At 46.0% G+C, this 27220-nt stretch overlaps 1 protein-coding gene across 1 annotated transcript in view; it reads right to left on the bottom strand.

Annotated features, from left to right (window-relative positions):
• LOC147415081 (uncharacterized) overlaps nt 1-25245 on the bottom strand; it is a 117204-nt gene extending 91959 nt beyond the window's left edge. Inside the window, 19 exon segments of the mRNA XM_086468523.1 lie at nt 2930-3262; nt 3294-3530; nt 3532-3588; nt 5238-5323; nt 8936-8980; nt 9072-9138; nt 9237-9265; nt 10889-11000; nt 12159-12220; nt 13731-13856; nt 14582-15019; nt 16691-16797; nt 16880-16913; nt 18778-18926; nt 19704-19841; nt 20377-20483; nt 20595-20768; nt 21012-21126; nt 25043-25245. Coding sequence (XP_086324649.1) covers nt 2930-3262; nt 3294-3530; nt 3532-3588; nt 5238-5323; nt 8936-8980; nt 9072-9138; nt 9237-9265; nt 10889-11000; nt 12159-12220; nt 13731-13856; nt 14582-15019; nt 16691-16797; nt 16880-16913; nt 18778-18926; nt 19704-19841; nt 20377-20483; nt 20595-20768; nt 21012-21126; nt 25043-25245 — 2619 coding nt within the window.
• Between the last annotated feature and the right edge of the window lie 1975 nt (nt 25246-27220).

Raw genomic sequence — 27220 nt, forward strand, 5'->3', positions numbered from 1 at the left:
GCTGAACTCAAAGCCGTTCAACTAGCCCTGGACATTGCTGAAAGAGAGAAGTGGCCAAAGCTCTACCTTTATACTGATTCATGGATGGTAGCCAATGCTCTGTGGGGCTGGCTGGAAAGGTGGAAAAAGGCCAACTGGCAGCGTAGGGGAAAACCAATTTGGGCTGCTGATGAGTGGAAAGATATTGCCACTCGGGTAAAGAAGCTACCTGTGAGGGTCCGTCATGTAGATGCTCATGTCCCCAGGAGTCGGGCTAATGAAGAACATCGTAACAACGAACAGGTAGATCAGGCTGCAAAAATAGAGGTGTCCCAGATAGACTTAGATTGGCAACATAAAGGAGAGTTGTTCTTAGCTCGATGGGCCCATGATGCCTCAGGCCATCAAGGCAGAGAGGCCACTTATAAATGGGCACGGGACCGAGGGGTGGATCTAACCATGAACAGTATCTCCCAGGTTATCCAAGACTGTGAGACCTGCGCTGCAATCAAGCAGGCCAAGCGGGTGAAGCCTCTGTGGTACGGTGGACGATGGTCGAAGTACAGGTATGGGGAAGCCTGGCAAATTGACTACATCACTCTTCCCCAAACCCGTCAAGGCAAGCGCTACGTGCTGACCATGGTGGAAGCAACCACTGGGTGGCTGGAGACCTACCCTGTGCCTCATGCTACTGCCCGGAACACCATCTTGGGCCTGGAAAAGCAAGTTCTTTGGAGACATGGCACCCCTGAGAGAATCGAGTCAGACAACGGGACACATTTCAAGAACAGCCTCATAAGCACTTGGGCCAGAGAACACGGAATCGAATGGATATATCATATCCCTTATCATGCACCAGCTGCCAGGAAAGTTGAACGGTGCAATGGGCTACTTAAGACTACCCTAAAAGCACTTGGAGGGGGGACTTTCAAAAATTGGGAACTGAACTTAGCAAAGGCCACCTGGATGGTCAATACCCGAGGGTCCATCAATCGAGCTGGTCCCGCCCAGTCTGGACCCTTGCACACAGTGGACGGAGATAAAGTCCCTGTGGTACACACGAGAGGTATGTTAGGAAAGACTGTTTGGATTAATCCCACATCAGGCAAAGGCACACCCCTCCGTGGGGTTGTTTTTGCTCAAGGACCTGGTTACACTTGGTGGGTAATGCAGAAAAATGGGGAAACCCGTTGTGTACCACAAGGAGACCTAATTTTAAGTGAGAACTCTGTGTAAGGTTTCATTGTGTATATATGTATATATGTATCTGTAAGGGGGCATTGGGTTGGGTATGGTGCAGATGGTAATAGAATAAGGGGTGGATTATGTCCTGGGTTACAGTGTAAAATGTGCCAAAAGAAAAAAATATATTCTATTACCATCTTCGGGAGCTGTTGAGACCAGGTGGGGCGGTGCTCCCTGCCTCCCCCCTCTGGACTATCTCCTGTCAATGGGCACAACAATGCCTTATCGCCTGACCCATCGGTAACTCGCTCCTGGGCTATCTCCTGTTAATGGCCCATCAAGGAACTGCCTCACGACTCCCCATCCCATTGTGAGATGCTCCGCCCGGGGAGGGGGGGGAAGGAGCCAAGCAGTCCATGCCAAATAAAAACGGAGATTTTGAACACCCTAGCCGCCTTTCTTCCACTGGATTCCCAGAGGAGCTTTTCCCCCCACTGGAGTTCCAGAGGACAAGAGCTACCTGCCGACCACTGGACCTTCGGAGGAAGACCAGACTCTTTTACCTGATTGCTGCTTCCACAGAACTACATCCATCGCTTCAGGAGGACTGCAGCCAGCATCTTATCGGACTGCTACTGCCACCCTAACAGGGTGTCAGGTTGTATTCCTGACTCTTGTCAGTGTAAACCAGTGGGTTGTTTGTTTTTCCCTGCCTTGTGTTATATACATATATATATTAGTAAAGAACTGTTATTCCTATTCCCCATATCTTTGCCTGAAGGCCCGTTAATTTCAAAATTATAATAGTTTGGAGGGAAGGGGGTTGCACTCTCCATTTCAAGGGAGGCTCCTGCCTTCCTCCACAGACACCTGTCTTTTCAAACCAAGACAACCTACAAAAAGAAAGTTAAGCGCCACACATTTCTCAGTATTCCTAGAAAAGAGAAACATCATATCGAAGATCAAATCATTCAGAGTTGACCTCTGAAATCACGTCATGAAAAAAATGAGGGAATTCATATAGAGAAGCATTTCCACAAGATCGCACTACCACATGTGAAGTCATTGGAAGAACTTTGAAACCCCTCGTGATTAAAAAAGATAACAAAAACATAGCCTTTAGAAAGAAAACAACAGTGCATCTTAAAACATCAACAACAAAAAACCCAAAGAGTTCCAGATTGTCCGGACAGAGTTAGAAGGACTGTCCAATGCCAGCTGTAAAAGCACAGGAAGAAGCAAGTGGAACTGTGCTGCGCTACTGCTTCCTTAAGGGAAGGGGAGGGGAGGGGAGGGGGGCGGGGGGAAGATCCCAAACCCACAAGCAGGGATGGTTTCACAGCAAGCGGGAATTCTAGTGAAGGGCAATGAAGACACACCATGCAGAAATCACAGCAAATGAACAGATTAGTCAAGACCCTGTGCAGAAGCCATTCTCATTCTTTGATTCAGAATCAGAACAGATGTAATTGTGTGCATTTCTTTTTATGGCAATGCAGTGGTAACTACTTACACCGGAACCGAGTGCCACTTATTGTTAAACTGGAACTATAATGCATTCTGTGTTTTCCAAAAACCTTCGAATTACATAATGGGGAAAAGGATAAAGTCTCCACTGCTCTCTTTATTCCTAATTAATATATTTCCATTAGAAGAAAACACAAGCTGCACAAAGCATCTTCCCTTAATGAGGAATAGCTAAAGTGAACAGGACCTTTCATATGGAGAAAGACTACAGAATAAGGAGTAGCAGGTGAACTTCTACCTCTTTTTGCAGCTGTACCTTCTCTTGCTCCAAAGCCAGGAATACTACTTGCAGCATTCCTACCTTACTCTTAAATCTTTCCATACCTCGTTTCAGTTCTTCATCAAGGTTCCTTTTCAGCATGCCACACGATTGCTGAGCATTTGCAAAAAGACTGACAATTTCTCTTTCTCTTATTTTGTTACTGTCAATAAGGCACTCCTTGGGAACATCATCATTAAATGCAGAGGCTCTCCCAAGCTTACTTTCTGTTATAACAAGTGCATTTTCAGCACTTGTAGAAACACGTCTTATTTTAGGAAGAATATTAACGTCATCCAAAATACTTGTTTTTAAGCTACGTCAATTCTTCACTCAAGCCATCTTCTGACACTTCTTCCACAGCGGAAGTAGTTCTCCCAGTTTCATTAATTTCACCAAACAGCTGCTTCAGCTCTGCTGTAATGTTTTGAACATTTGTTTTCAATTCCCTTTTCTCTTTTTCAACCCACATTCTTTCATAGCTTTCTTCCCAAGGTTTTGGGCTTAACCGCTTGTCAGCACTGTGTGAGTCCTCATTTTCTGCTAGGGCTTCCTGATGTGAAATTTCTGCTTTGTCAGTCTTGGTTTTCACGTGCTGCTTTTTCTATCAAGTGGGTAGTTTCTAAAATGTGTTTATCCTTAAGTAAACCGGTACAGACAAGAGAGATCACCAAGAAAAAGGAAGTTATAGTCAACCTAGGCAGTTTCTGTTGCAAACTCATCCTATCGTGTAACCGAAATAAGAGAAAGAAGACGTTTTGAAAGCAATTTTTATCATAAAAATCAAGGAATACTAAGTTAAAGGTTCACTGGATCATCATTTTCTTAAAAACAGAAGGTCTTACTTGAGACACAACAGTTCTGCTCGGATCAGATTCATCTGGACACTAGGGTTGCTTTTACCTTTTAGCCTGCCTGCTTTCTGCAAGTGGTGGCATTTGTCACAAAGCAATTTATTTCTTCACCTTTTATTGCTTTAATACCATTCTTCATTACAACTGCCTACATTTTCCCAGGCTCCTTCCTCCATCATCCGCCTGGCATTTTACACTCCCCTCACGGTCATTCACGTTGTATTAGCCAGCTCTGCTAACACAATGCGAATGAACATGACAAGTTTTTACTGTCCACCACAAGGAGAACTGGCTAAGCTAGGACTGTTTCTTCACCCAAGACTCAGAGATACCAAGTTCCATTCCAAGCTCCAAACAACAGCATTTATTAGGGAAACCTGCCCATTCCTTCCCTTATCCCAAAAATCGGCAACCCAAGCTTGCAACCCAGTCTCCTCACATCGCTGACCCCGTGCTCTGTTCCTCAACAGTTCTGACTGCTCCTCTTACGTGTCACACTCCTCCCAACATGTTCCCTCTCCACAGGCCTCCTTAACTTGTGGCCCCTTCTAAATAGGGCCTGCAGCCTTGGTGTCCCAATGGGCTACGACCATCCAACTCCTTGCTCTCTTTTCCCGTTACTCGGGCCCTTTTCTCTTTCGGCAAAATTTCGTCCTTTCTCAACGGGGAAGGAGCACCTCAGCCAGCCACCATCTGTCTCAGCCTCTCCATTCCCACCTGCATCGCCCAACTACTCCTGCCTTCCAACAGGCTCAAGTTCTGTGCTCTGCCTGCTCAAATTAAGCACGCCCCTCTTTCACGATGCCGACGCGTGGGGTGGAAATAATCTGCTCCACTGTCCCTCGAGCTGTTACAGAAGACTCTAGACCCCTCTATCCAGCCCTGTCCTGTATGCCCAACACAAACAGGATGCCTGCCTTATTCCCTTTTAGAGTGGCCCCTGAAAAAACGCCTTTTCAAACACTTAGTAACACGGACAAACCAGCACGTATTTTACAGACGCAGGGAAAGCATCAGAAAGGTCACCAAATGTCAAGGTTTTTTCTTCAATCTTTCTCTTACAAAGAGGAAGACCAGGCACGTTTAATCACACAGATCAGCATAGTTTAGACAAATCTCCCACGTCACTTGAACGTGCGTTTTGCATAGGGGAAAAAAAATGCATTTGACTGACCTGTTTCTCAGCCCTACACAAAAGGAAAAACACAGGTCAAAATTTAAGCAAACAAACTGGAAACAAATCAGTATAACAGCAAGTATCCAACACAGTGACAAGGGTTTTACCCCACCGTAAGAAGATGGTATCCAGCTTTACTTTGGACTATAATACAAACTGCCTCTACAGGACTCTCCCTTTAGATAAGTTTTCTTTACCTTACCGTATAACACAATTTACCAATTCAGACTAATTCAAAATACTTGGTTTTACCTACCTGCACCTCACAGTTTTCAATGGCATCCTCGATGTCATCTTTTTCAGCTGATGATGACGTAGGAAAGGTAGATCCTGAGTACTCATCTACGGTGAAAAACACATATTTTTATAACCAGCATGACTCGATACTACTAATTCACACCTAGAGCGCATCTGTAATCATCATATTTGTGAGAAAAAACTTGACACAAAATAACACATCTCCTCAAATCTGTGAGATCCTAAAGAGAGACTGATCATGGTACAGACCTAAGATGCATCTGTGTGAATTCCTTTCTTCCCGGGCATTCTACTTTTTCACGTATAAAGAAATTTTGCTGCAAATCACTATCAGTGGTCACAAATAAACCATTCCTGTTTCTTAAAGGTGCATGCCCTCTCTCTGACAAACTGTCTGCCGTGCAGTAACTAGCTACATTCCTCCAGCAAGTTTAGTTTCCCTATGTCTTGCACACAGAAGATCACAAACAAAATCACAGGCTTGAAATCTTTAATGCCCCAGCTTTAATCCATGCATGAAACCAATCTGTTTCTAGACAGGGGTCTGGACTGAGCATTTCAGTCAAAGTGCTGCTGCCTCACGTCTTGCAGAAGACACGGATGGGACACTGAAGGAGAGACGGGCTTGTGAAATGTTGAGAAACAACCCACGATCTGGACGTTTCACTTGTACTGTTGAAAACCGGATTCCACCCTTTCCTCTCTCATAATTTCTAAGTAGTATCGCACAGGTTGCAAACTCCTCCGAAGCAGTCAGTCAGTCTGGGCTCCCCATTACAGGATGCTTACCTTGAACCTCTGTTACATCTGAGAAGTGGACTTTAAATAGTCCCAGATGCCACTTAAAAGCAGCAACTCATTGTCATTTTTTGCGTGGAAGCTACACTGAACACTGAAATACAAAGCATTCAGAAAGAAACAAGCCTCAGCAGCTCAAGGGTGGCATCTGTAATCAGAGACGGAGGCTCTTCAAGGTAATCACTCTCCATCTCCCGGAAGCACTGGAGCCTGATGGAATCCAAGAGAAGTATCTGCATAGATGTCACACCGATTTGCAACATCCCTTCAGAAAACAGAAGGAAAAGAACTCAAGAGAGCAGAACTCGGCACAGACAGTCACCCAGCGCATTGGCAATTTGCACATAAGCCTCTTGCGTGGTAACAGTATCTGCCAGAATGAGAAGAGTCTAGACACACCAGCCCGCTCGGAGTTTCTATTGCTCCTAGAAGTCTCTCCACCCCAAGCGCAGCAGGGGGTGGTCAATCTCTCAGATAGATGGGACTGCTTCTACACCGTTTCTAGAAAGGTGTGCTAACCAGATTTCTTCTGTCACTTCCTCAATGTTCATTCAGGTCACAAACTGCAACAGGCACGCAACTTCATACACCTGATCACTCCCACCATGTAACATGGACATCACAATCTTGGCTAAGAGACAGACCAAGTATTTTGTGGAGGGAGGAGAGCTGTGACACCTTTCTTGAAGAATGCTGCAAGACACACAACGAATAAACGTTTCCAGTCGAATGCATCTGCCTGAAAGCTGGATAAAAGCAGACCTGCCAGCACCCAGAGTTCCGTCCTGGCCCTCTAAACATGCAATTCACATTCTCTGTTCAGAGTACGTAGGTGCCTTAATGGTTTGGACTCTGTTTCACACTCCAGAGACTTTAACATTTGGTGCCATACTGCTAGAATCAACAGCAACACAAACTCCTATCAGTCTTGCCCATGGTCAAGAGTAAAGTTTTCAGTAGCACCTATGTGAGTCTGAAGTTTCAGTCTTTAGACAAGATTCTAGGATCTTTGAAGCCATAAGATTTCTTTGCCACAGAGTTTAATCAACCCTGAAATTTCTGTATGATCTGCACGGAACGAGGAAAAAGGCAGGAAAGATGGAAGGCAACAACATTCCTCCATCTGCAAAATTCCAGCTCTCGTGGTGTCAGTAACTCCAGTCAGTAATTATTTTTCCAGGCACTCTTCTTGGATCAGTCATTCACGGTCTATTTTTTGTATTATTGGCTTCTGTCAACATTGTGAGAGAGGGAGGACTCCTCGCTCTCAAGACTTTTTCACTTTTAGCACACAAACAAACAGAAATCCCCGTGCATACAAAAGATGCAAACCCCCCACCTTTTACTCTGCCTGTTTGCCACCCAGCATAAAAAGAAGACTTTGTGTTCTTTCCAATTAGCCTTTACCTCTCCTCTCTCTTCTAAGATTTCCCTCCTCATAAATTGCCTGACGGAATGACTTTTTGCAGATTACAGTGCAAAGCAGCTACTCTTCTATACAGGAAACATGAGAACACCATTACTTAATTTGGACCCCAAACCAGATTTTAAGAAGTTATTACTATGAGTCAGTAACAAAGTAAATAGAATGGGAAATGTCACCTCTCGTTCAACATTTCATTGGGCAAGATACTGTACCTATTTTCCAGATTTACAAAATAAACTTGTGAAGGACGGCATTCAACCCTTTTACAGTTAGAAATATTTGTGCCACAGGAATCACCACGCTTTCCTGAAGCAACCTAATTTGCCTAAACCCAAGTCCAAACATAAAGTTTGAAAGAAATTTTGGCATGTATTTCCCAACACCTGATCTTCAAGATAACCCACAGGTAAAATACTACAGGACACAAATGAATAAAGGCACACGGGAGAAATAGCTGACATGAACGGAGCTATGAAAAGGCACTCTTTCCTTTCTGTGTTTGTAATATTACAACGTGCTGGTCCACTACAGGGCTACGCTTCTCACTACTGTGCAATACAGACAAACCCAAAACTCGTGTTTTAACTGAGCAACTTTTAACAAGCCTCTGTGCATCTCACAAAAATACTATCACTGCAACATAAACGGCTGTTGTTGCTTGCCCATTGCCAATCCGTGAGAGAGAAGAGAAGAGCAGAGCAAGAGGAGGAGAGCGATATTTTTCCTAGAGAGAAGTTTACTCTCTATTATTGTCAAAAGAACAATGATTTTCCCCAACACAAGGATGCCAAAGCACTTGGAACTATTTGTATTCTATACTTAGAAGTTTCAAGTTCACTTACTTGCCTATGTCTCTGTTTACCTCTCTCCGGTCTCTATTTCAAATAGCTGATTGTAGAAACTCCAAAACCTGAACGGGGAACTGTTTCTCATCTCATTAACAAATATGCAAATCAATAAACCTTGGAACAAAGAAACTAAAAAAACCATTAAGGCCATATATCCTCACTTTTAGCCTTGTTTCCACAGAGAAGAGACTTCCTGACAACATGCTGACACTGTCATTTCCTTCCACCTTGTCTCTCTTCCCCACTTCCTTCCCCTACCTCTGAACCTGCTGGTCAGTCTCCATGAAAGAAGAAGAGAAGCCTCAGAGGAATGTGTTTGCTACATGGTTCAAAACAACTGCCAGACAGGTAGAGAAAAGGCAGGCAAGTAATCAGAAACTGGAAAGCAAGCCAACTTCAGGACTGCCTGAAAAGGTATGGTGGAGGAAGCCTACGTCATGGAAGAGTATTTAGTGTTGAATGGCAGACTAGAGGAGGGAGCACACACATGCAGACAGGCGTATTTCAGAAGATCTTCTGCTCCCAGAACACCTTGCTAGAACCATTAATTTAATATTAGGAAAAAATGGGCAAGTACAATGGTCGGTCCACAAAAGAACACTACAAAGAGACTGTTACGAATACCTTCGATATCGTCTGCATCTCCTAAACCAAATTCCTCCAACAGATCTGCAAATCAAGGCCATCAGATGCGTTATTAAATACTCCCATCCAGACAGAGTATGAAACTAAACCCAGAACCACATGAAGCGAACATTACCTGATTTCTGCTGCCCTTTTTTAGGGGAGGTTTCGTCCATTTCCAAAACAGAGTTGGGAGACTTTGGCTATGAAAGACACAATCCAACGACAAAAAAACAAATGCAAAGTAACTACATACTGTTTATTTCATGAGCAGAACAAGTGGTCAGTCTGACAGGCTTACCTGGGAACTGGTGGGTTTCTCCAAAAAGCCTGGAGGCGAAAAATGGTTTGGGAGGCGTTACTTTATTTAATTGAAGGTACCTTTTACTCCATTCAACATGACTAGTTTCTACAACTAAGCATTAGCTGCAAGCATTATTTCACCGAGACTATGATACCTAACGTTCAGTTCCCTCATCATACAGCATTTGTATCAGTATACAAGAAACGGACAATGCAGACTTCCCATCCTTCCCCCTGGATTTAAAAAATAATAATCAGAGAACTAAGACAATTCACGTGAGGCAACTAGGTCATGCTTGTAACAGAACAAGATCAAAATAGTTAGTCCTTTTCAGGAGCCAAATCCTGCTTTCCAAAAGGATTCCTTCAAAAGGCAAAGCTGGTCTGCTGAATGAATGATCACAAAGCAGTCCGACAGCACGACGACTGTGATTACCCTACAAGGGTGCAATGCATTTTGTATTTTCCTTTCTGTTGACGGGACAGAGAAAGCATGGGTGCAGCCACAGAAACTCCATACGCGTGTCATTCAACGAGGTAAAATCAAGCTAGTTCTCATCAGATTGTTCTGGTTTAGCTTGCAAGGAAACAAAAGAAACAAATGCTCTTTGGTTGTCATCTGCATTTACAGCATAGTTCCAAATACGTGTTCTTTTTTTTAAAAAATTTTTGTCCAACATTAAATCATTTCCAGACCCACACAATCTACTGGCCCACCTGTATTTCTCAAATCCTCTGCTGTAGTCATCTTACAGTTTGAGTCCTCTCATGAAAGAGGTATACGAAATGTTATGAGGAGTGGCTCCGGAGCAAAGCTTTTATATTTTTTAAAAAAAGAATCATTAAAAACCAAACAATATTTGATTTCCATAGACTTGGTTGTCTAGCAGTACGGAATTGCCTTAGAAAGATTACCATAAACACCTTTTACCCTCTTTTCACACTGATTTTAAAATCAGAATCATACAAAGCAGAGTTCCATGACAACTACTCAACGAGTAGATTTACAAGCTCCCAGGAGCTTGTAAAGTTTTGCTTTCAGCTTGCTAAACTGAAACTGGAGCTTCCTCAGCTATTCTGTTGCACCTATACTACAAGCAGGACTGACAAACCATTTGTTAAAGCAGAAATCCCTCAGAAAAGAGTTCTACTCCAGTATCAAGACTTCCCTGCCATCCTATGCTGAAGAGTGTCACAACCTACACGCAGAAGAATCAATAGCAACACAACCTGCACTTTTAGTCATATTTTAGCTCCTCGGCTAAGCACAACAGAAAGCTATAGAAAATTCACCCAGGGGAAAAAAAAATGCTTAGCCAGATCACAGCTTTCTTCTGCTGCATTATCATGCAGGACTGGTCAAATGTTTGGACAGGTCCGTCTCAAACCACATATGCTTTCATCACTATGCAACAAGGACCTGAATCCAAAACGACACAAACGCATCCGAAGAACACACGTAACGCAAACAAGACAACTTCCTTGACAAACTGGCCAGCAAGCACTGTGGTAACTGGTGTTAATTAACAAAGACTAAGCGCTTCATTGCTACAGCACGCACCCACATGATAACAGCATTCTTACACTGATCAAAGTTCACTTTAGCCTATAAATGCTTAGAGACAAACACTGAGTCCACCAGGAAGTTACCATTGTCACCTTTCCCTGAAACAATCTGTGAGCACGCTCCATGTCTGTCTGCAGCTGGGAGCACCACACCAGACGATGCTTTTCTCAGACTTTCAGTGTCCATCTCTATAACCTAAAACACACGCATGAGAATTGGTACAAATGCATTTGCAACTCATTTCTATGCAAAAAGCTCCTGCTAAGCCAATTGCATAGCGTGCTATCGAGTACATTAGAGCTACAATAACCTTTGATAAGACTCTTTGAAAGGACACATCAAGACACAGGATACTGGAAAATCACAGCAGTCGTATGTGTTTTCAGATCTTAGGCAGAAACCTCACATCTCAACTATTCTGTCATGTTGCTAAACCTTGACAAACTGGACAGCCACAAAAGAGAATTAACATGGTAACTCAAGATGTGGCTTGTGAACCAATAACTGCAGGTCTGTGATGATCCATTTTTTGCACTGAACCTGAACCGGACGTTCAAGTTTGTGCTCAGCTTCCCTAGGCATGTATCCTGCAGCGGTGAGCGAACACATCGCTACCCTCAATCACAAGGGCCATTTGGGTGGAACAAAGACTAGCAAGGCAAAGCTTACAGAAACTAAGGCGACTGGAAAAAAAAAAAAAAAAAAAAAATTTAGTCTTCTATTTTTAAGAACGGGTGAGGAAGGATTAATTGTTCCTCACAAGAGAAGCCAGAGGGGGTTAGCTACAGATCCTGCTCCTTTTAGTCTAGCCCATTACCACAGACAGAAAGAACTGAAAGGGCAAACGCAGTCAGCACGTGTGCTATCTCTGTCCAACAGGACTTTCAAAAAGGGCTGAAGTACACCTACAAAATTTAGAGAGGATCGATTCAGAAGCAGCTCACCGTCTAGTTTGTAGACCCTAAGGGCAACCACTGACCAGGTCAGCGGAATAGAGCTGTAGGGTGGAAAAGCCACAAACAGTCCTGCCAGCCCCTGTGAAAAGCTCAGAGTATTTTAAGCAGCAAGGAACTTCACCGCTTCTGTACTATACTAGAAACCAAACCCAAAGGCCAGTTGCTGGGAGACCCAGGTCGTTAGCTTCGTCCCAATCCTAACTGAACAGCTGGCCTAGAGCACAGGTATTTCCAGGGGTCCCAGTTACAAACCTGGCAGAAGCAGGCAAAGAGGAAACAAACCTCATCCACGCTAGGGCCCAATTCAAAGGCAAGCTCTCAAGTGCTTCTGGATCTTCATCCTGCCCTCCCCCCGCCCCCCTCGGGTGGGAATCCCAGTGTCCTTCACAGAAAGTACCTCAGAATCCCAGGGAGATCCAGCATCTTCCTCTTCCTCTGGTCCTACTTCTGGCAGCGCACCTACAAAGCAGGGAGGAAGTGAGACACTGGATATTTACATGTCACTCTACTTTTCCCCATCAGTCAAGCCCTGCACCCAAAAGATGCACAGTGCTTCTGTTGCTGAGGACAAACTAAGAAGCGAGTGTTACTCAAGGGCTTCTTCACACCCAGTCACGTCATGGTATTGCCTGTACATCGCCCTCTCCTCTTGCCTCCTTTCCAGCACAAGACGGCGATACACAACAGCTGACACACCTGCAAGCAACACCCAACACATGTCTGGGTAACATTCAGGAAGAGACTCCAGCATGCTGCCGTCCTGTGCTATACAGAGTTTTGGTCACCTGCTCTCCGGCCTACAGCTTCAGAATTTGGCATTTACTACCACTTCCCACTGCACAGGAGCTACCGTAGAAATGCTATCCAAAATGTCTTCACTCAAACATCACTAAAATCACCCCAAAACAACGCTCTTTTTGTAGTGCTACCAGGAAAGATCTTTCTTGACAGACAGCTGTTACTCTGCACCTTCCCAGAAGCCAGACACCTGAGTGTTGCCATTTAAACACAGAGTAGAGGCTCACGGCTCACTCACCCACCCCAAACGCTAAAAAGCCCTTTCTATCTCGGCGGCTTAACACCCAAATCTCCTCTCTACCACACGGCCATAAGGCTCGGTCTCACTGGGTTCCTGGCCGGATTAGACTATCTTCATTTCTCCGAGACCGGTGAGGGCACCCACCCCAGAAGAGGGCAACTACTGGTCCCAGCCTGGGCTCTGACTACTTACACTATGCCAAACATGCACTTAGGGTGAAATGCATAGACACAGAAGAGCATGTATAGGCACAACACTTAAACACAGCAGGTGCTGCCAGGCCCCCTGTGTAGCATTCCATCAGCAGCTACACATGCTCTGGTGACATCTACCGCACCAAGCTACTCTTTGGAGACAGGCAATAGAAACGGGGCCTTCTCCTCCTGCTCTGACACCTGAGGTGAGTAACAAAGTGCCCAACTCTGACCGAGCTGGTAGAGCATGCACAAGCGTGGCACTGCAAAGACCTGCACTTTAAAACTGGACAAGGTGAGGAGGCACTGGAACAGAACAGCTTTCTCTCAGCTTGACTCAAACCTTTCCCAGGCCTCAGCCAAGAGCAACCACAGCTTTTCAATCCCACAGCAGGGCCAAAAAGGGGAATACTACTGTCATATACAAGACACTCCAGTCCTCTTTTCCATCTGCACATTTTGTTCAGATCGCTTCAGGGCAAACACAGCAACAAAAGCAAGAATGGCACTTGCTTCATAAAGCACTGTCTGGAATCCAACACCACAATTTCAGGTTCTTCAAGAACGAATGAAAAGGAACAAAAGGTGCTTTTCTTCTCTGCCAAGACCGGCTAGGATTCACAGGCAAAGGAAATCTTCGCTATCTCAGAAGTCAATCACCATTTCAGTTCACTTACTGTGCATTCATATTCAGAGGAAGAACTGGGATCAGTATTTGCTAACCCATTTCTCTTACCGGCAGTGTCTTTGGAAGCATTGTAGACTTGGCGGCTGTCATTACAAACAGATTTTTTCACACCCTCAACAACTGCAGTTTGTAGCTCTTCACCAGCGTCCTTCTTCTCCTGCTTCTCCTCCTCTTCTTCCAATTCAAGTGATTCTTCCTGTAAGAGATTGACCAAAACAGATGCAAAGAGCAGAAACCAGCTCTTTGCCATCCATTGACAACTTGAAAAATACTTTTCTTGTGAAAGACAAAAGGGAAACCTTCCTGAGCTTTGTTTTACAAGGCCTTCAGTTTTTCCATGGAAATCTGTACGAGAAGACAGCAATGCCTAATACCCTAAGTCTCACCCCTGGTTCTGCAAAGCCCCTCAGAAGCACTTCCTCATGTCCGTCTAACTCTAGCTTCATTTGAATTACATCATTCTGGAACATATTCCTTCTTTTCCCCTACTTTGCTCCAAGGAAAATCACTAGCTTCCTGCTCTCAATCTTATTCAAATCTCTTTTTCTTTGCTCACTTTCAGCCATCGCACCATGACTTTTACTAAATGGCAGTAAATCTTCACAGACAAGACCTGTACCTACAACTGAGAAAAATTTAACTGATTCCAGAAAAAGTCTACTGCCTATTCTTTTTCCTGTAACCAACAGAAAAAAATTACGGAAAATACTGCCCGATATTATTCCTACACCTAAGAAACTGCTTTGGCTAGGGGGAAGACATTTTCTAGTGTCAAAAGAGGATGATGAAAAGATGGATATATGTGAAGAATAAGTACTAACAGAAATCCAGTTTACCATTCATTTCTTACCTATATTACTCTTAGAAAATACCCGTGTGATTGAATCGTCCCTCTATACTTACTTCAGCACTCGAGTGAACCGCTGCTCTTAAGTTTCCTTCATGCCTATTTAAGCACAAGTTTCCACTTCCTTGTTTCAGTACTTCGCCGACTTTATCATCTACTTCTTCATTTTGCTCTTCTTCGGGATCTTCATCCGCACACTCAAGAACGACAGAGTTCGGTCTTCGACTTTCAAGTCTTGGGTTTTTTGCTGCTGACCAAGGCTTATTACTACTTTCAAAGCTATCATCGAAGCTTGGGTTTTTCTCCTTCAGACCACAACTATCGGAGAGAGGCTGAGGTATCTCTTTTTTCCACTCGGTCATTTCCGAGTCTGCAAAACAGAAGTCAGCATTTCTGTGAAACATCTCCCGAATCACGCTTTTCCTGTTCCAGCTTTCTTGTGTATCTTGTGGTGACTTAGGACTTTCCATTCTAGAATCACCACCACCATCTTAAAACACAAGAACAGGAAAAACGCACGGGGACAAAAGGAGTTACGTAAACAGCAACAGGCATGCTACCAGATTAACGTGCGGGAGAGGAGTCATCTGGGAATGTCTGGAAGAAGCCAGATAAGGGACAGGCAGGATGGAGGAAGGACTTGACCAGGGACAAAGGCTTAGGAGGGGATTCAGATCTTCATTTCAATGAGAGGACTTATTTTTTTCTGAAATGACTAAGCACTGTGTTTTCAGAATGATACTTTTCTCATTCACTCTAGCTAAAAGAAATTACAAAAGAAACTACTTAGCAAGTCTACTTTTACATATAAATCAGTATATCATGCAATCTTTTCCAAATAGCTTACTGTTTTTCCTGAACTGCTGGGAAGCATTCATTAACAGTACCAAGTTCGGCTTCTGCAGCTTCTGTAAGTAAAGATTTCTTTAAGCCAAAAATTGTTTGTTTTAAAAAACAGTTAACGACAACATATCCTGTGCTCACATCAAATCTGGAACGGTTAATATGCCCAGGCTGTCCGTTTGATAGCGTTCAGGTGCTGGCTCCATCCTATGCTTCTAACTACACACACACTCCTCACTTCAGTGAGTATTGCACCCCAAAACACTGTGCAGGCACCCTCCTGCAAACTGTTTCCAAAACTACCTTTACATGCGTAACAGTTCTAAAAATCGGCTTTTAATACTTATTAAATTTTCTAAAACAGTTCTAAAAATCAGCTTTTAATATTTATTGCTTAATTAAAATTCAGCTATATTTAAGACCACAGTTTCAGGATGCTTACTTGCAAATGTGCACAATGCAAGTAGCTGTTAAGATCCCTAGACTTAATGCATAAACTCATCCCTGCAAGTACACTTACCACAATAACCCTAAATTTCCAAATCATGCCAGAAAAATGCATCATTTCTATTTAAATCTGGGCAAGAAAATGAAATCATGTTAAAACTAGACATGCTTGCATCTCCAGCATTAGAGAGCGGCTTGAACTACCACCCTCGCGTTCCTCATCAGTGCAGAATGCCAGTGCAACAGAATAGATGCTCCAGACATCACTGCAGAAGTTGATCCTCTTTCAGAGCATTAGTAAAAACAGCAGGCGTGAGCGCTTGCAGCTGACAAAAAGAATACTACCCGAGCATTCAAAAGAGAAGGAAAACGTGCAGCGTGAGATTACATGCAAGCACGGAATGCCATCTCACGGAAGAAAAAAAAAAGACAACCCATTTGAGTAACTCCTTCATCGAACACTCTTGAGGAACCTGAGGAGGGGGAAAGGAGAACTAGGTGATGAAAGACCTCAGTAGATCTTGATAAATAAATGCCCTTTATCAGTTAGGATTCTGTCACCAAATTTACAGGAAACAATAACGACGTTTGGAGAAGAACAGAATAGGTTATAATGGTAACTGATAAACTTCTAGGGTCTGCAAATCTGACTCAAATGAACAAGAACAAATGAAACAACGTGGTCCAACTCGTCACCTATTGCTCTTTTGCCCCAAACCACACATCTACTGCATGCTCTGCCACAGCTACAGGCGTTTTAGGAAAAACTCACAGCCCAAGAAAGGTTGGCAGGCCAGAGACGGCTTCGAAGGAGAAAACAATATTGGCTGGAACTGCAGTTTCTTCCAATCCCAGAGAAAAAAAAACTTACCTTCAAACCACTTATTTCTACTGTAAATGCACCATACCTTGGGGGTAAAATCAAGTTCTTCTTCCTCACAAGTAGGCCAACTGTCACCACTCCCCGCTTTTTCAGAGCTTCTTAAAAAGCAAAGCAAAGTGAGTACTGTGTCTCTCAAATCACTCCTCAGGCAAGTCTCAGGTATTTTGGAAGTCTTACCTTACGGAGTCTCCTTCGGAAAAGTCATCTATTGCTGTTCAAACATTAATTGACATGTTGAAATTAGATTTAGCATGCTAAAATTCAACCAGCACATATAAACATTGAACATGGACAACTCAACGTGTCATGACGGAACGAAACTTTGGGTAGTCAATTCAACACAAGACAGCATGAACGAACACATTTCGAAAACAACCATCTTTTAAGAGACTGAGCACAAGGAGAACAGGATTCACACTACTCAGAAGAAAAACAAGTCCTACTAGAAACAGACTGAGAACAGAGCATACTCTTTCTCCTCCCACAGTCCTTAACCCACAGAACATTCTCCTCACACTTACTATGCCTCTTCAAATGAGGAGAAGTAGTAAAAAGTTCCCATAATACTGGGGACTTATATTAGCAGTATTACGATTTTCAAGGAATGGGGCAAATTATTTGGTTCAAAACCCCATTTTTCCCGGGGGGTCTGTCAGTTTTGGAATCGCACGACAATATTATTCTTCAAGCCACGTATTTTAAAATAACCCAGGCCTGTCCGCCATTACAATGTGGTACCACAGCAATTATCTACACAGGCAGGAGGCATTAACAGAGAGTGCTGTTTGGGTGAAAGCAACGTTTTACTTATTAAACTACCTGTACCAAGCCCTTTGCCAAAAAAAAACCCAAACAACAAAAAAACCCCACAAACCAAACCACTTCCTTCAATCTATCAAGAAACTTTGCAAATCCCTGACTAGATGAAAGCAACTGTTCCCGAGTTGGCTCTAAATTAAATTCCCGTATCTGGGAAAAGTCAATGAGGACAAATATCCTAGGTTTTGCTCATATTTCTCGACATATTTAAAAAAGGAGTAATGAACTCTGTTTGAACACTGTCTGCTGCCTATTTGCCACATAGTTCTGATCGAACACCCTTAAGAAAGCAGAAAGAACAAAACCTTCCACTGTAGGGCCCCAGACGTAAAGACAAACAATGTCATTTATATTAAAATATTAATTTACTAAGATTCCTCTAGGGCTATGTGAGCTCCTAAGCACAGACGGCATTTTAAAAGCTCACTGAAGGAGTTAATTTTTTGATCACAAGGCCATTGAATTGTTTTTCTGGATCACAAGGTAACACTGATTTTTTGAAGTTTATTTCATAAAACTACTAAAAGTGGAAGAAAAGCATTCTTGTTGTTGTAAATCCAGATCTGTCAAAGAGGACACAGTAGACACAGACACTGCATTGTTGATGCTAACAAAGTTGCTTTTCCCAGACGATTTTTCCTAACTATGCCTCTACAGCCCCTGCATGGAAACAGTTGTAACTGATGCTGAGAAATAAGGTGACTCACTAAAAGGAGCTTAGAGCAGGCGAAACCGTTAGTATTAAAAACAAAGACACACAAACTCAGTGGAAATCAACAAGACACGTATCTTCCTGCTAACTCATCTGTTGCTTCCCAACTACAGAAAGATGAACAGCTACTCAGGATGAACCTACTGCTTTTACAATTGGACTTTCACAATCTGAATGGCCATCCATAGGTAAAAGCACACACCCGAAAAAAAAAAAAAAACCACCGCTCTTGCCTCGTTCCTTCCCTGTCCCCCTTCTCTCTCTCTCTAGGAAAACCTATATAGATGGGCAATCTGGTGGGCAGAAGGCAACAACCCTGTCAGTGGACATGTAGGACACAAACCACAACTCTGCTTTCACAGCTTGACAAGAAGCACCTCCAACTAGCAACAAATAAGCACATTCACAAAACTTCTTGTGCTGCTCCGTCTGATGCCTCCGCTAGAGTCAACGGCGAACACAAGAAGCGTTAACAATACAAACCACCTAAAGAAAAGGCCACTGTGATTTTGCTCATGAGCCCCTCCACGGTTAAGGATCTTACCTCCTCTGTCCACAGCAGGTGCACCCCACACAAAGCCAGCAGCTCCTGCCCCGTGAGGAGTGCTCAGTACCACAACGTCTTGTGCACCACCTGCAGAAGCTTCTCCTGTGTCTTCGCATTCTGCGTATTCTGCCAGTTCTTTACTAAGACTACACAGAGAAAGAGAGGAAATAGAGTTGGTAAAAATAACCACGTAGTGGCATATACCCTTTAACAGAATCGTTAACAGCCACTTATTATCCACCCAACGCATACTCAGAGCCATATGGATTCATATACTCACATATTCGCTAAGAGTAATACACACAGAACTTACCACGTGACTATTACATACTTCAATATTCACTACAGTCACGTTCATTCTATAGATGCATACTCACACCTACAAAGTTATTAACACCTCCTTGGTACGTGTTTTTCAGCCTAGCTTGTCAGCACACACACCTACCTTACAGAAGGAACACCCACAGGTACAAAGCTATGCCTAAGAAGAGTAAAACTGCTTTAAGATGGTAACAAAGGGAATATCAGTTAGAACTCCTCCGAACCAAAAGGCTGGTAGCTCCCAGTCTCTGTCCTTATTGACCTCCACTACAATGGTGCTGGTCCGGGGAGAGGGTTTACATGCGTTTCAGTTTGCCAAGTTCCACCTCTGGATAACTGCAGGATAGAGGCATTCTTTAGCGTTCACGTTGGGCAGACGTGAGCTTAGCAACAAAACTTGAAATCTAACAGAGAATTCTGGGTGGAAATTTTCCTCAGCTTCCACATTAACACTAGACACAGGAATGACCCGTATCAGAAGACATCACTGAGCACAGCTTCAGGTCTCAAAACACCATTAAACCTGGGTGCTGCCACCAAAAACGTTCAAAAGGCACACTGATAACTGACAACTTTTTCTAACGATAAAGCTAAAAATTCACCTAGAATATCCATGAACAACAGCAAGATCCTTAGCTGTCCATCCGTTAGTGTCTCTACGGGAAACATCAGCCCCATACCGAAGAAGAACTTTTATCAAATTAAGCTCGCCATCAGAAGCAGCAGTCATAAGTGGGGTTCTGAAACATCCAAAATACGATACGAAATAGATTGTTTTACACAGACACAGTAAATATTTTTATTCCTATTTGCTCTCAAAAAAGTACGTTCCCCATTACTTTAGAATGATCAAAAGAAAAAGCGGTTTTCATGAAGTATTAAAACCAACAATAAAATGGGAGAGAGAGACCAAACAATTAAATGTTCACTCTTCGGACAAAGGTTCCGCATAGACAACGCTCACGTGCAAGTGACGCTGCTCTTACGCAGGAGACGGGTTTTCGAATTGAGGCGATGCTGCCGAGGTAACGGCGCGTTTCCTGCCAGAAGGGCCATCACAGACAGCGCCTTCTTGCAATCCTCAGTGTGGAAAGCACCCACTGAGGCATGACAGCAGGCAAGTGCAGACCTGCTTTCACAAGTCATACAGAAATACCGCCTTCTGTGTGGCTCCCTGGGTTGTTGGTTTTTTTCAGAGCTCATTCCCATGCCTCTCATCAATCCGACCGAAAGGATACTAAAGACACCCATGCAGACTTTCGACGGAGCCCTCACCTTTCACACTGATCGCGAGCATTCACGTCAGCTCCGTTTTTAAGGAGAAACTCTACTATCTCTTCATGATGTTTGGAGACAGCAAGAATAAGCGGGGTATGGCCCTCCTGAAAGGACAGATAAGTAAATCAAGTTAAAAATCAAAGTATAAAAACCCTTTGAGAGAAACAGTAATGCAACTTCTTGAAAGAACTTCCTTAACAAATATAAACATTTACCTTATTCTGGGCATCAATATTGGCATTATGCTCAAGTAACAGCCCTGCTACAGATGTATTAGGAGATAGGACAGCAAGGTGGAGGGCAGTGTTGCCGTCAGCATCTGCCAGATTTGGGTCAGCGCCATGCTTTAGCAGAACAGCCACACATTCTTCTTGCTGGTACTGTACTGCCTGGGAACAACACACAAGAAAGGAAAAACTTCCAGCATCGACATTGCACTCTGTAACAATTCCCCCAGCTTCCTGATGCTGGAAAATAAAAGCACCCACAAAGAGCAGATAACATATGCCTATCCCACCCCAATCACAATATGCATGTTTCCACACAGGACAATGTAAAGAATCCTGCCACATACATCATTTAGCACACAGTCGATAAGCCCCAGTCACAAGAGCATAACATATTCCACATACCTTCATCAGTGGCGATCTGTGGTCATTGTCAAAAAGGTTTAGCTTACACTTGTTTTCCACTAGATATGTAACGACATCCACGTGGCCGTTTGCACAAGCCAGGTGCAGCGATGTCCTAAAAATTAAATAAAGTAGCACAGACAGACAACTAAATTAATCATTTCAGGCTGTAATAAACGGATATGACCACAAGTTTCTCTTTGAAGAAAGAAGCTTAAGGAAAGGTTTCTCATTCTGTTACCGGTAATGGCAGTTGCACACCAAATGCCTGAGGCTGGCTAGCAAAAATCCTCCTCAGCATCTGCTTCGTCAGGAGACCTTGCCTTCGCTGTAGAACTGAATCTGCACAAACAGGCATTGGTCGCTGCCTCCAGCAGGACTACGCACATGGCACAGCAACAGAGACTAAAGCTTGGGAACCTGAGGACTATGGCAAGTAAACCTTTAAGTTCTTCTACGATCGTTCATGTGCCAGTGTATCAGAGACAGAGCAGATGGGGTTTATAGCAAGAATACTAGTGTTTCCCTGCAGAATTTCTGCTTTTTCTCCAGCTTGCTTACAACTGTAGCAAAAACAAGAACACGCTCGCACCAAAGTGCCTCTGACAACATGCAGCAAAGCAGACAGCTAGAACGGTCTAATCCTGACTACAGGAAAGTAATACTTGACCTTCCTGACATGTATAACTATCGTAGCCATAAAAAGCTTACTACCGAGAAAGTCCTGCCCAAGGAGGGAATACTGTCTTTCCAGAATACATGAGCAGCACATGAAGCTTCCCCCCTCAAGTTAAAGCCTTGCCAGAAAGAAAAGGGCTCCTTCAAACCACTGAACATCTTAGGTCTCAAGTCAATTAACCAGCCTACTTGTACCCAAAGACACAATCACACAGAAAGTCCTTGCGTGTGCTTCCCCTAAATCAAAGCACAAAGCAGCACAAGCTTCACTCCTGCAGAAGGCAAAGGGCCTGCTGCTCTGCAGGACGCCTGTCCCAACAGAGCAGAGACAAGCTAGAAAACAGCCGGGACCTTCCTCCCTTGAAAGTGATGCAATAAAAATCCTGCAGTTGCTCAAGAACTGAGGGGAAACACCAGCACTCCTTTGGAACCGCAGCACTGTAGGTAGGTCCTTCTCTGCATTTAGGAAAGCTCAACTAACCTTGCAATTGTTTTGGCACCTTGCTGATAGACAGGTGCACGACAGCTCACTGGCTAGGTGGGATCGGAAAGGGAGAGGTACACAAATGCAGTGGCACGTGATGCAGAAACACAGCAATTTGTAATGCAGATATTTCTTATTACAGGGCAGCTGATGAGCCTTCTCCATGGCAACAAGGATGAGGACAAGAAAAACACACAAAACTTCAAAGAACTTGTAATGTCTCGCTACAGGTGGGGAAAAGACTGAAGCATCCGTAGAAGAGTCCCTCAAGAGCAGCTACCACCACTTGCTGAGAAATTCCCATGTAAGTATGCAGGCTCCTTCACCTCTGAAGAACTGACTGACTGAGATCATCTGAAAGCTAACCGGGACTGGTTAGGAAGAAGTCTGCGATCATTTAAAAGCTGCTACTAAAAGCCGTAGGAAACCTGACCAACCTGAAGAAGTCACTATCAGCTTCGCAAACAGAAAAGCCTTCAGAAAACCTGCGGACTTGTTGCTGCCCTCCTCAACCAATCCTCTCAGTCGGCCAACAGGAAAGGAGATGGCTCTGCTTGGAGCAAGGCCTGCTGAGCTCCACAGAAGATCCACTTCAAGGAACAGGCTGGCAGAGAACATCAGCGTGTTCACACAGTTGCCTGTCCCCACAAGAGGCCTCCAGTAACACCAAACCTAGACTCCGTTCCTCCTGCTGCTGCCATCCTACGCGGATCACCCATGCGGTAGAGCAGAACTGCTGATGCCTGAGCAGCTGCAAAACCACCCCACTGAGAGACCACAGGGAAACAGCAGGCTGGCAGCACGCACTTCCAACAGCACTTGAGCCAACAACCCAGCACCTACAAGCTAAGCAACGGAAAGCTCTAGAGTTTGCCCTGACAGGCAGCTGACAGGGGAAAGCTCCTAGCGATTAGCTTTGACCCAGCGTTCATGACTAGCTGGCATCATGCCTACAGCGCTTCCAACTCCGTGCTGACTTTTGCCCATCTTTTTCAGCAAGGCTGAAGGCTTTGCTAGACCACCTCTGAAAAGCTGCCTGCTCCTAACTGATGCTGTTCAAGTGCATTTTTGGGAGCTCCCATGGGCTACAGGACCCACTCTGTGGAAGGAGCCTGTAGGTGTGATACTTGCCACATCCTTGGGGCAGTACCAAGATATTCCTACGAACAATGCACGCATTGGAGCCACTACTTCCTCCTTTTCCTAGTCTTCACTTCTGTTTCCAATGATGTTGACTCTTCCAGCCCCTGGAGGACACAACGAATCTCTGAAACACAACTGCATCTGGTGGTCACTCACGACACACAATCACACCCACAGGCACTAAGAGGGTGTACGTGGGCCTGCAACCTCATGGCTGGTATAGTGCACAGCGGCCGCAGCAAGCAGGTGGACTCTGGCCACCGAATCCCTCTCAGGTAAGCTGTTCAGCACTGGGCACTGTCGTGCCAAAACCATCACAGTGCTCCATCTGACATACACTGCCTTGTTGCTTGTTTGTTGGTTTGGTTTTTTTACAGTGTGTTACTTTATTCACCCAGTTATAACACTGACAATAGTATCACACACACAAGGAAACCTTTCCAGAGGAAACAGATTTTCTAGACAGGATGAACTGAAAAAGCAAAAACTAGCCAAAGTTGATACCAGGGCCCGCTAAGACCTCATGACTGATTGAAGCAGCCACAGTGAAAGAGAAGGCTGTCAGAAGAAAAAAAGAGAAACATTTGGCAGCTATTTCCATACTTTCCATTGGGCACCTTCACTCAGGCAGCTGCACTGTGCACAAAAGGCACTCAATCCACCTTAAACTGCATCCCCCATCTCCAGCTGCGTAAATACTGACCGGCAACAAAATCAGCTGGTTTTAGGTGTTTTCAGAGTATTAAGCTAGCTGACTGGCAAAAGTCCGGTCTTCAGGATAGGCACCCTAGGAAGCTGAGCTACTCTGAACCTTTCTCTTCAGAATGTCATGAAGGTTTTGACTCAGAGTCTTTTCAGAAAAGGCATTAAAGGGTTAACACAGACAAGACCCAAAAACTTCCCTTAAGCTTAGGATGGATCACCAGCAGCTATGCTGCAGCCCAGGGCTTCTCCTTAAGCCAAAATTGCCAAGTAATTGATGTGCTTGACTCAAAAACACACATGACAACACCTGCCAGAAGCAGCAGCTTCTCCTGCAAGTCGCTGCCCACATCTTTCAATCCAAGGTACTGATTAGCTGCACCAAAGCCCCAGAGCAAACAACTAAGTAGCTGCCACCTAAAATCAGACTGCTGCTTTGGTGGCCGCATCACAGTCACATAAGGCACATCAGGCAATTGTGCACGCAGCATCAATAAACAACACGTTTATCCCGCACCATAACTCCTTCCCAACCGCAGTGCTTACCTCTCCTTAAGTGACTCCCCGTTGAGGCAGTGCAGCTTCCTCAGCTCAACGACTAAACCTGCACGCTGAGCCCCCCGAGATGCCCAGAGATACACGCGATCGCACTCCGACTTCCAAGCGCGGCTGCAGAAGAACCGCGAGGCTCCTTCCGCAGCCCACCTTTGCCAGGCTGCTGCCCGCTCCCTTCCACTCCTGCGCCCCCAGGCAAGGAAATACGACCCGGGGAACGGGGGCACTAAGGAGGCCGGGGCGAAACGGGCAAGGCGACAGCGGGATGCGAGGCCGAATTCAAGCGCTTCTGGCAGCACAAGCCCGACTCCCACCCCCACCCCCACCCCCACCCCGGGCTGCGGAGCCAGCCCTGCCGCTCCTCCCAGCGACGCCGCCGTTTGCCCCCAGCGCCGCTGAGCTGCCGGGGGCCGCAGCTGCACCGGGGCTGCCGACACCTCCCACCCCGCCCGGCGCTGCCCCCCCTTACCGCTCGGCCTTGTCCCGCCCGTCGATGCCGTACTTCTGCAGCCCCTGCCGCACCTGGGCCAGGCCGCCGCCGGCTGCCGCACGGTGCAGCTTGCCCGGGTCCTTCTGCCGGAGCTCGCAGGCACCGGCGGGGCAGGGCAGGGAGGCGCCGCCGGACGGCGGCTGCCCCTTTTTCTTCCACCGGAACCCGAAGATCCTCTTCATCCCGCGGCGGGGACGCGGGCACGGTCTCGCGTCAGGGGAGCGGCGGCGGGAGGCCGCCGGCGGGCTCTGTCGGGCCCGAGCAGGCACAGGGGAGCGGAGCCCCCGGCAGCGCCCTCGGCCCGGTACCTACGGCTGCTGCGGAGAGAACCGCCGGTAGCCCGAGGGCCGCAGCTCGCTCGCCCGGTGGCCGCGGCAGCCCGCAGGACCGCCGCCTCCACACGACCGCGAGCCTCGCGCAGGCACCGTTGGACGGCGACGTCAGGGTAACGGCCCGCTCCGCGCGCCGCGCGGGAGGGCGCGGAGGGCCTGTGGAGGCGCGGGGGCGTTAGCGGGGTGGCGGGTACCAAGGGGTGGCGGCGGACGCGCCCTTAAGGCCAGTTCCCGGCCTGCCCCCGCAGCGCTTGTCAGCGGCGTCAAAGGGTGAGCGATGTCGCCTTCCCGCCTCAGGCGCCAGGCTGCGGCGACGGGTCCGGGCAGGAGGCGCCCGGATGCGCGGCGGGGCGGCGACAGGCCTGGCGTGCCCCGGGGGGGGGTCAGCGGGGCCGTGCGGCCGCCGAGCGCCCACTCGTGGTTTTTCCCTCGGCGCATGGCCAGGGTGCCAGGATGAGGCGCGGGTGGGGTCAGAGCCCAGCTGGGGCAGGCAGGGCCCGCGGGAGCTCTCAGTCGATGCCCACGGAGCGCTCCAAGCCTGCCGTGCTGGAACTCCATGATGCTTCCCCAGCTCCTCTGTTTTGCCCTTCTTGGAGACATTTGACATTGGAGACAGGATGGACGTTTCCTGTTTTCCAGGCCGCAGGAGCCCCCTCCGACTGCCATGGCCTCTCTGAGATCATCAAGAGTGTCCCCACAGTGACACTGAAGATGGACTTTCAAGTGAAGGAATGGACTGGACTTCACTTTGCACCCTCACCCCCCACCCCATTCTAACTGCTGTCAACTCCTGTTACACCAGAGGCCAACGCTGAAGTTCCGTTCTGCTGCTCCACCAGCCAGGAACTGTTCCCTCTCACTGACAACTGGCAGCACAGAGCAGGTTAGGAACCAACTGGAAAACAGGTCACGTCCGAGTCTGCCAGCACAAAGTAAGGGCCAAGACGTTCTGCGCCTGCTTTCTCTGTGGAGAGATGCTACAAAGTACCAGAAGCTGAACTTCTTCTTGACCGCGCTCTGGTGCAGGCCAGAGAAATTGCTTGCCCCCTTTTGCCGTTGCTGGCTACAGATTGGTCAGCTTCCCACGGATCAAAACCTGTGGGATTTGCCAGCATTTCAGGGCTACCAGAAGCTCACCCACTACCTTCTGCCCAGACTACAGGAAGGGTCTGGGATGTGATAAGTAGCAATACCTCAACTCCAGCGCACGGTCTTAACACCACTGTGCTTCACGCCTCGCCAGAGGACAAGGCCACAGAGGCTTGCTGGCCATTTGCCCGGCCTCCAGGGCAGACTGAAGCTGCAGCCGGGAAGAGAGCGGAAGTGAGCAGAAGAGAGCTGTTGCTCGGACTTACAGCCTTGCTTCTCTGTCACCCTTGGAGACATCTGCATGGCTGATTTTCACTCAGATTGAGGGCAGAGAGAGAAGTCTTAACTGACTGCTTAGGAAAACAGCCTGAATAAGCCTTCAAAACTGAGACTGTCCTCATCCATACCACCTCGGTCCAAAGAACTCAAATTCTGTGACAAAATGCACCATTTCTCCTAAAATGTCACAACAGTGCTAGCAGCCATCACCTTTTTGCATCAATCAGAGAGGTCCTCATCTGAACCAGAGGCAAGCAGAATAAGAGGGTACAATGACGTGAACAGGAGATGGGAGAAGCAAAGCCAGCAGGGGGGAACAGAAGAAAACAGACACAGACTAGATTACACAGTTTATTAAATACCAAGTTGGAACAAAATACTTGGAATTAAATGCAGGGTGTCGGCAGCACAAAACTGTCATCTTCCTGAGAAGGTGATGGCTGTGGCTGCTCTTCCT

This window comes from Leptosomus discolor, chromosome 7 (assembly GCF_034619465.1).
Source record: "Leptosomus discolor isolate bLepDis1 chromosome 7, bLepDis1.hap2, whole genome shotgun sequence".
NCBI classification, from domain to species: Eukaryota; Metazoa; Chordata; class Aves; order Leptosomiformes; family Leptosomidae; genus Leptosomus; species Leptosomus discolor.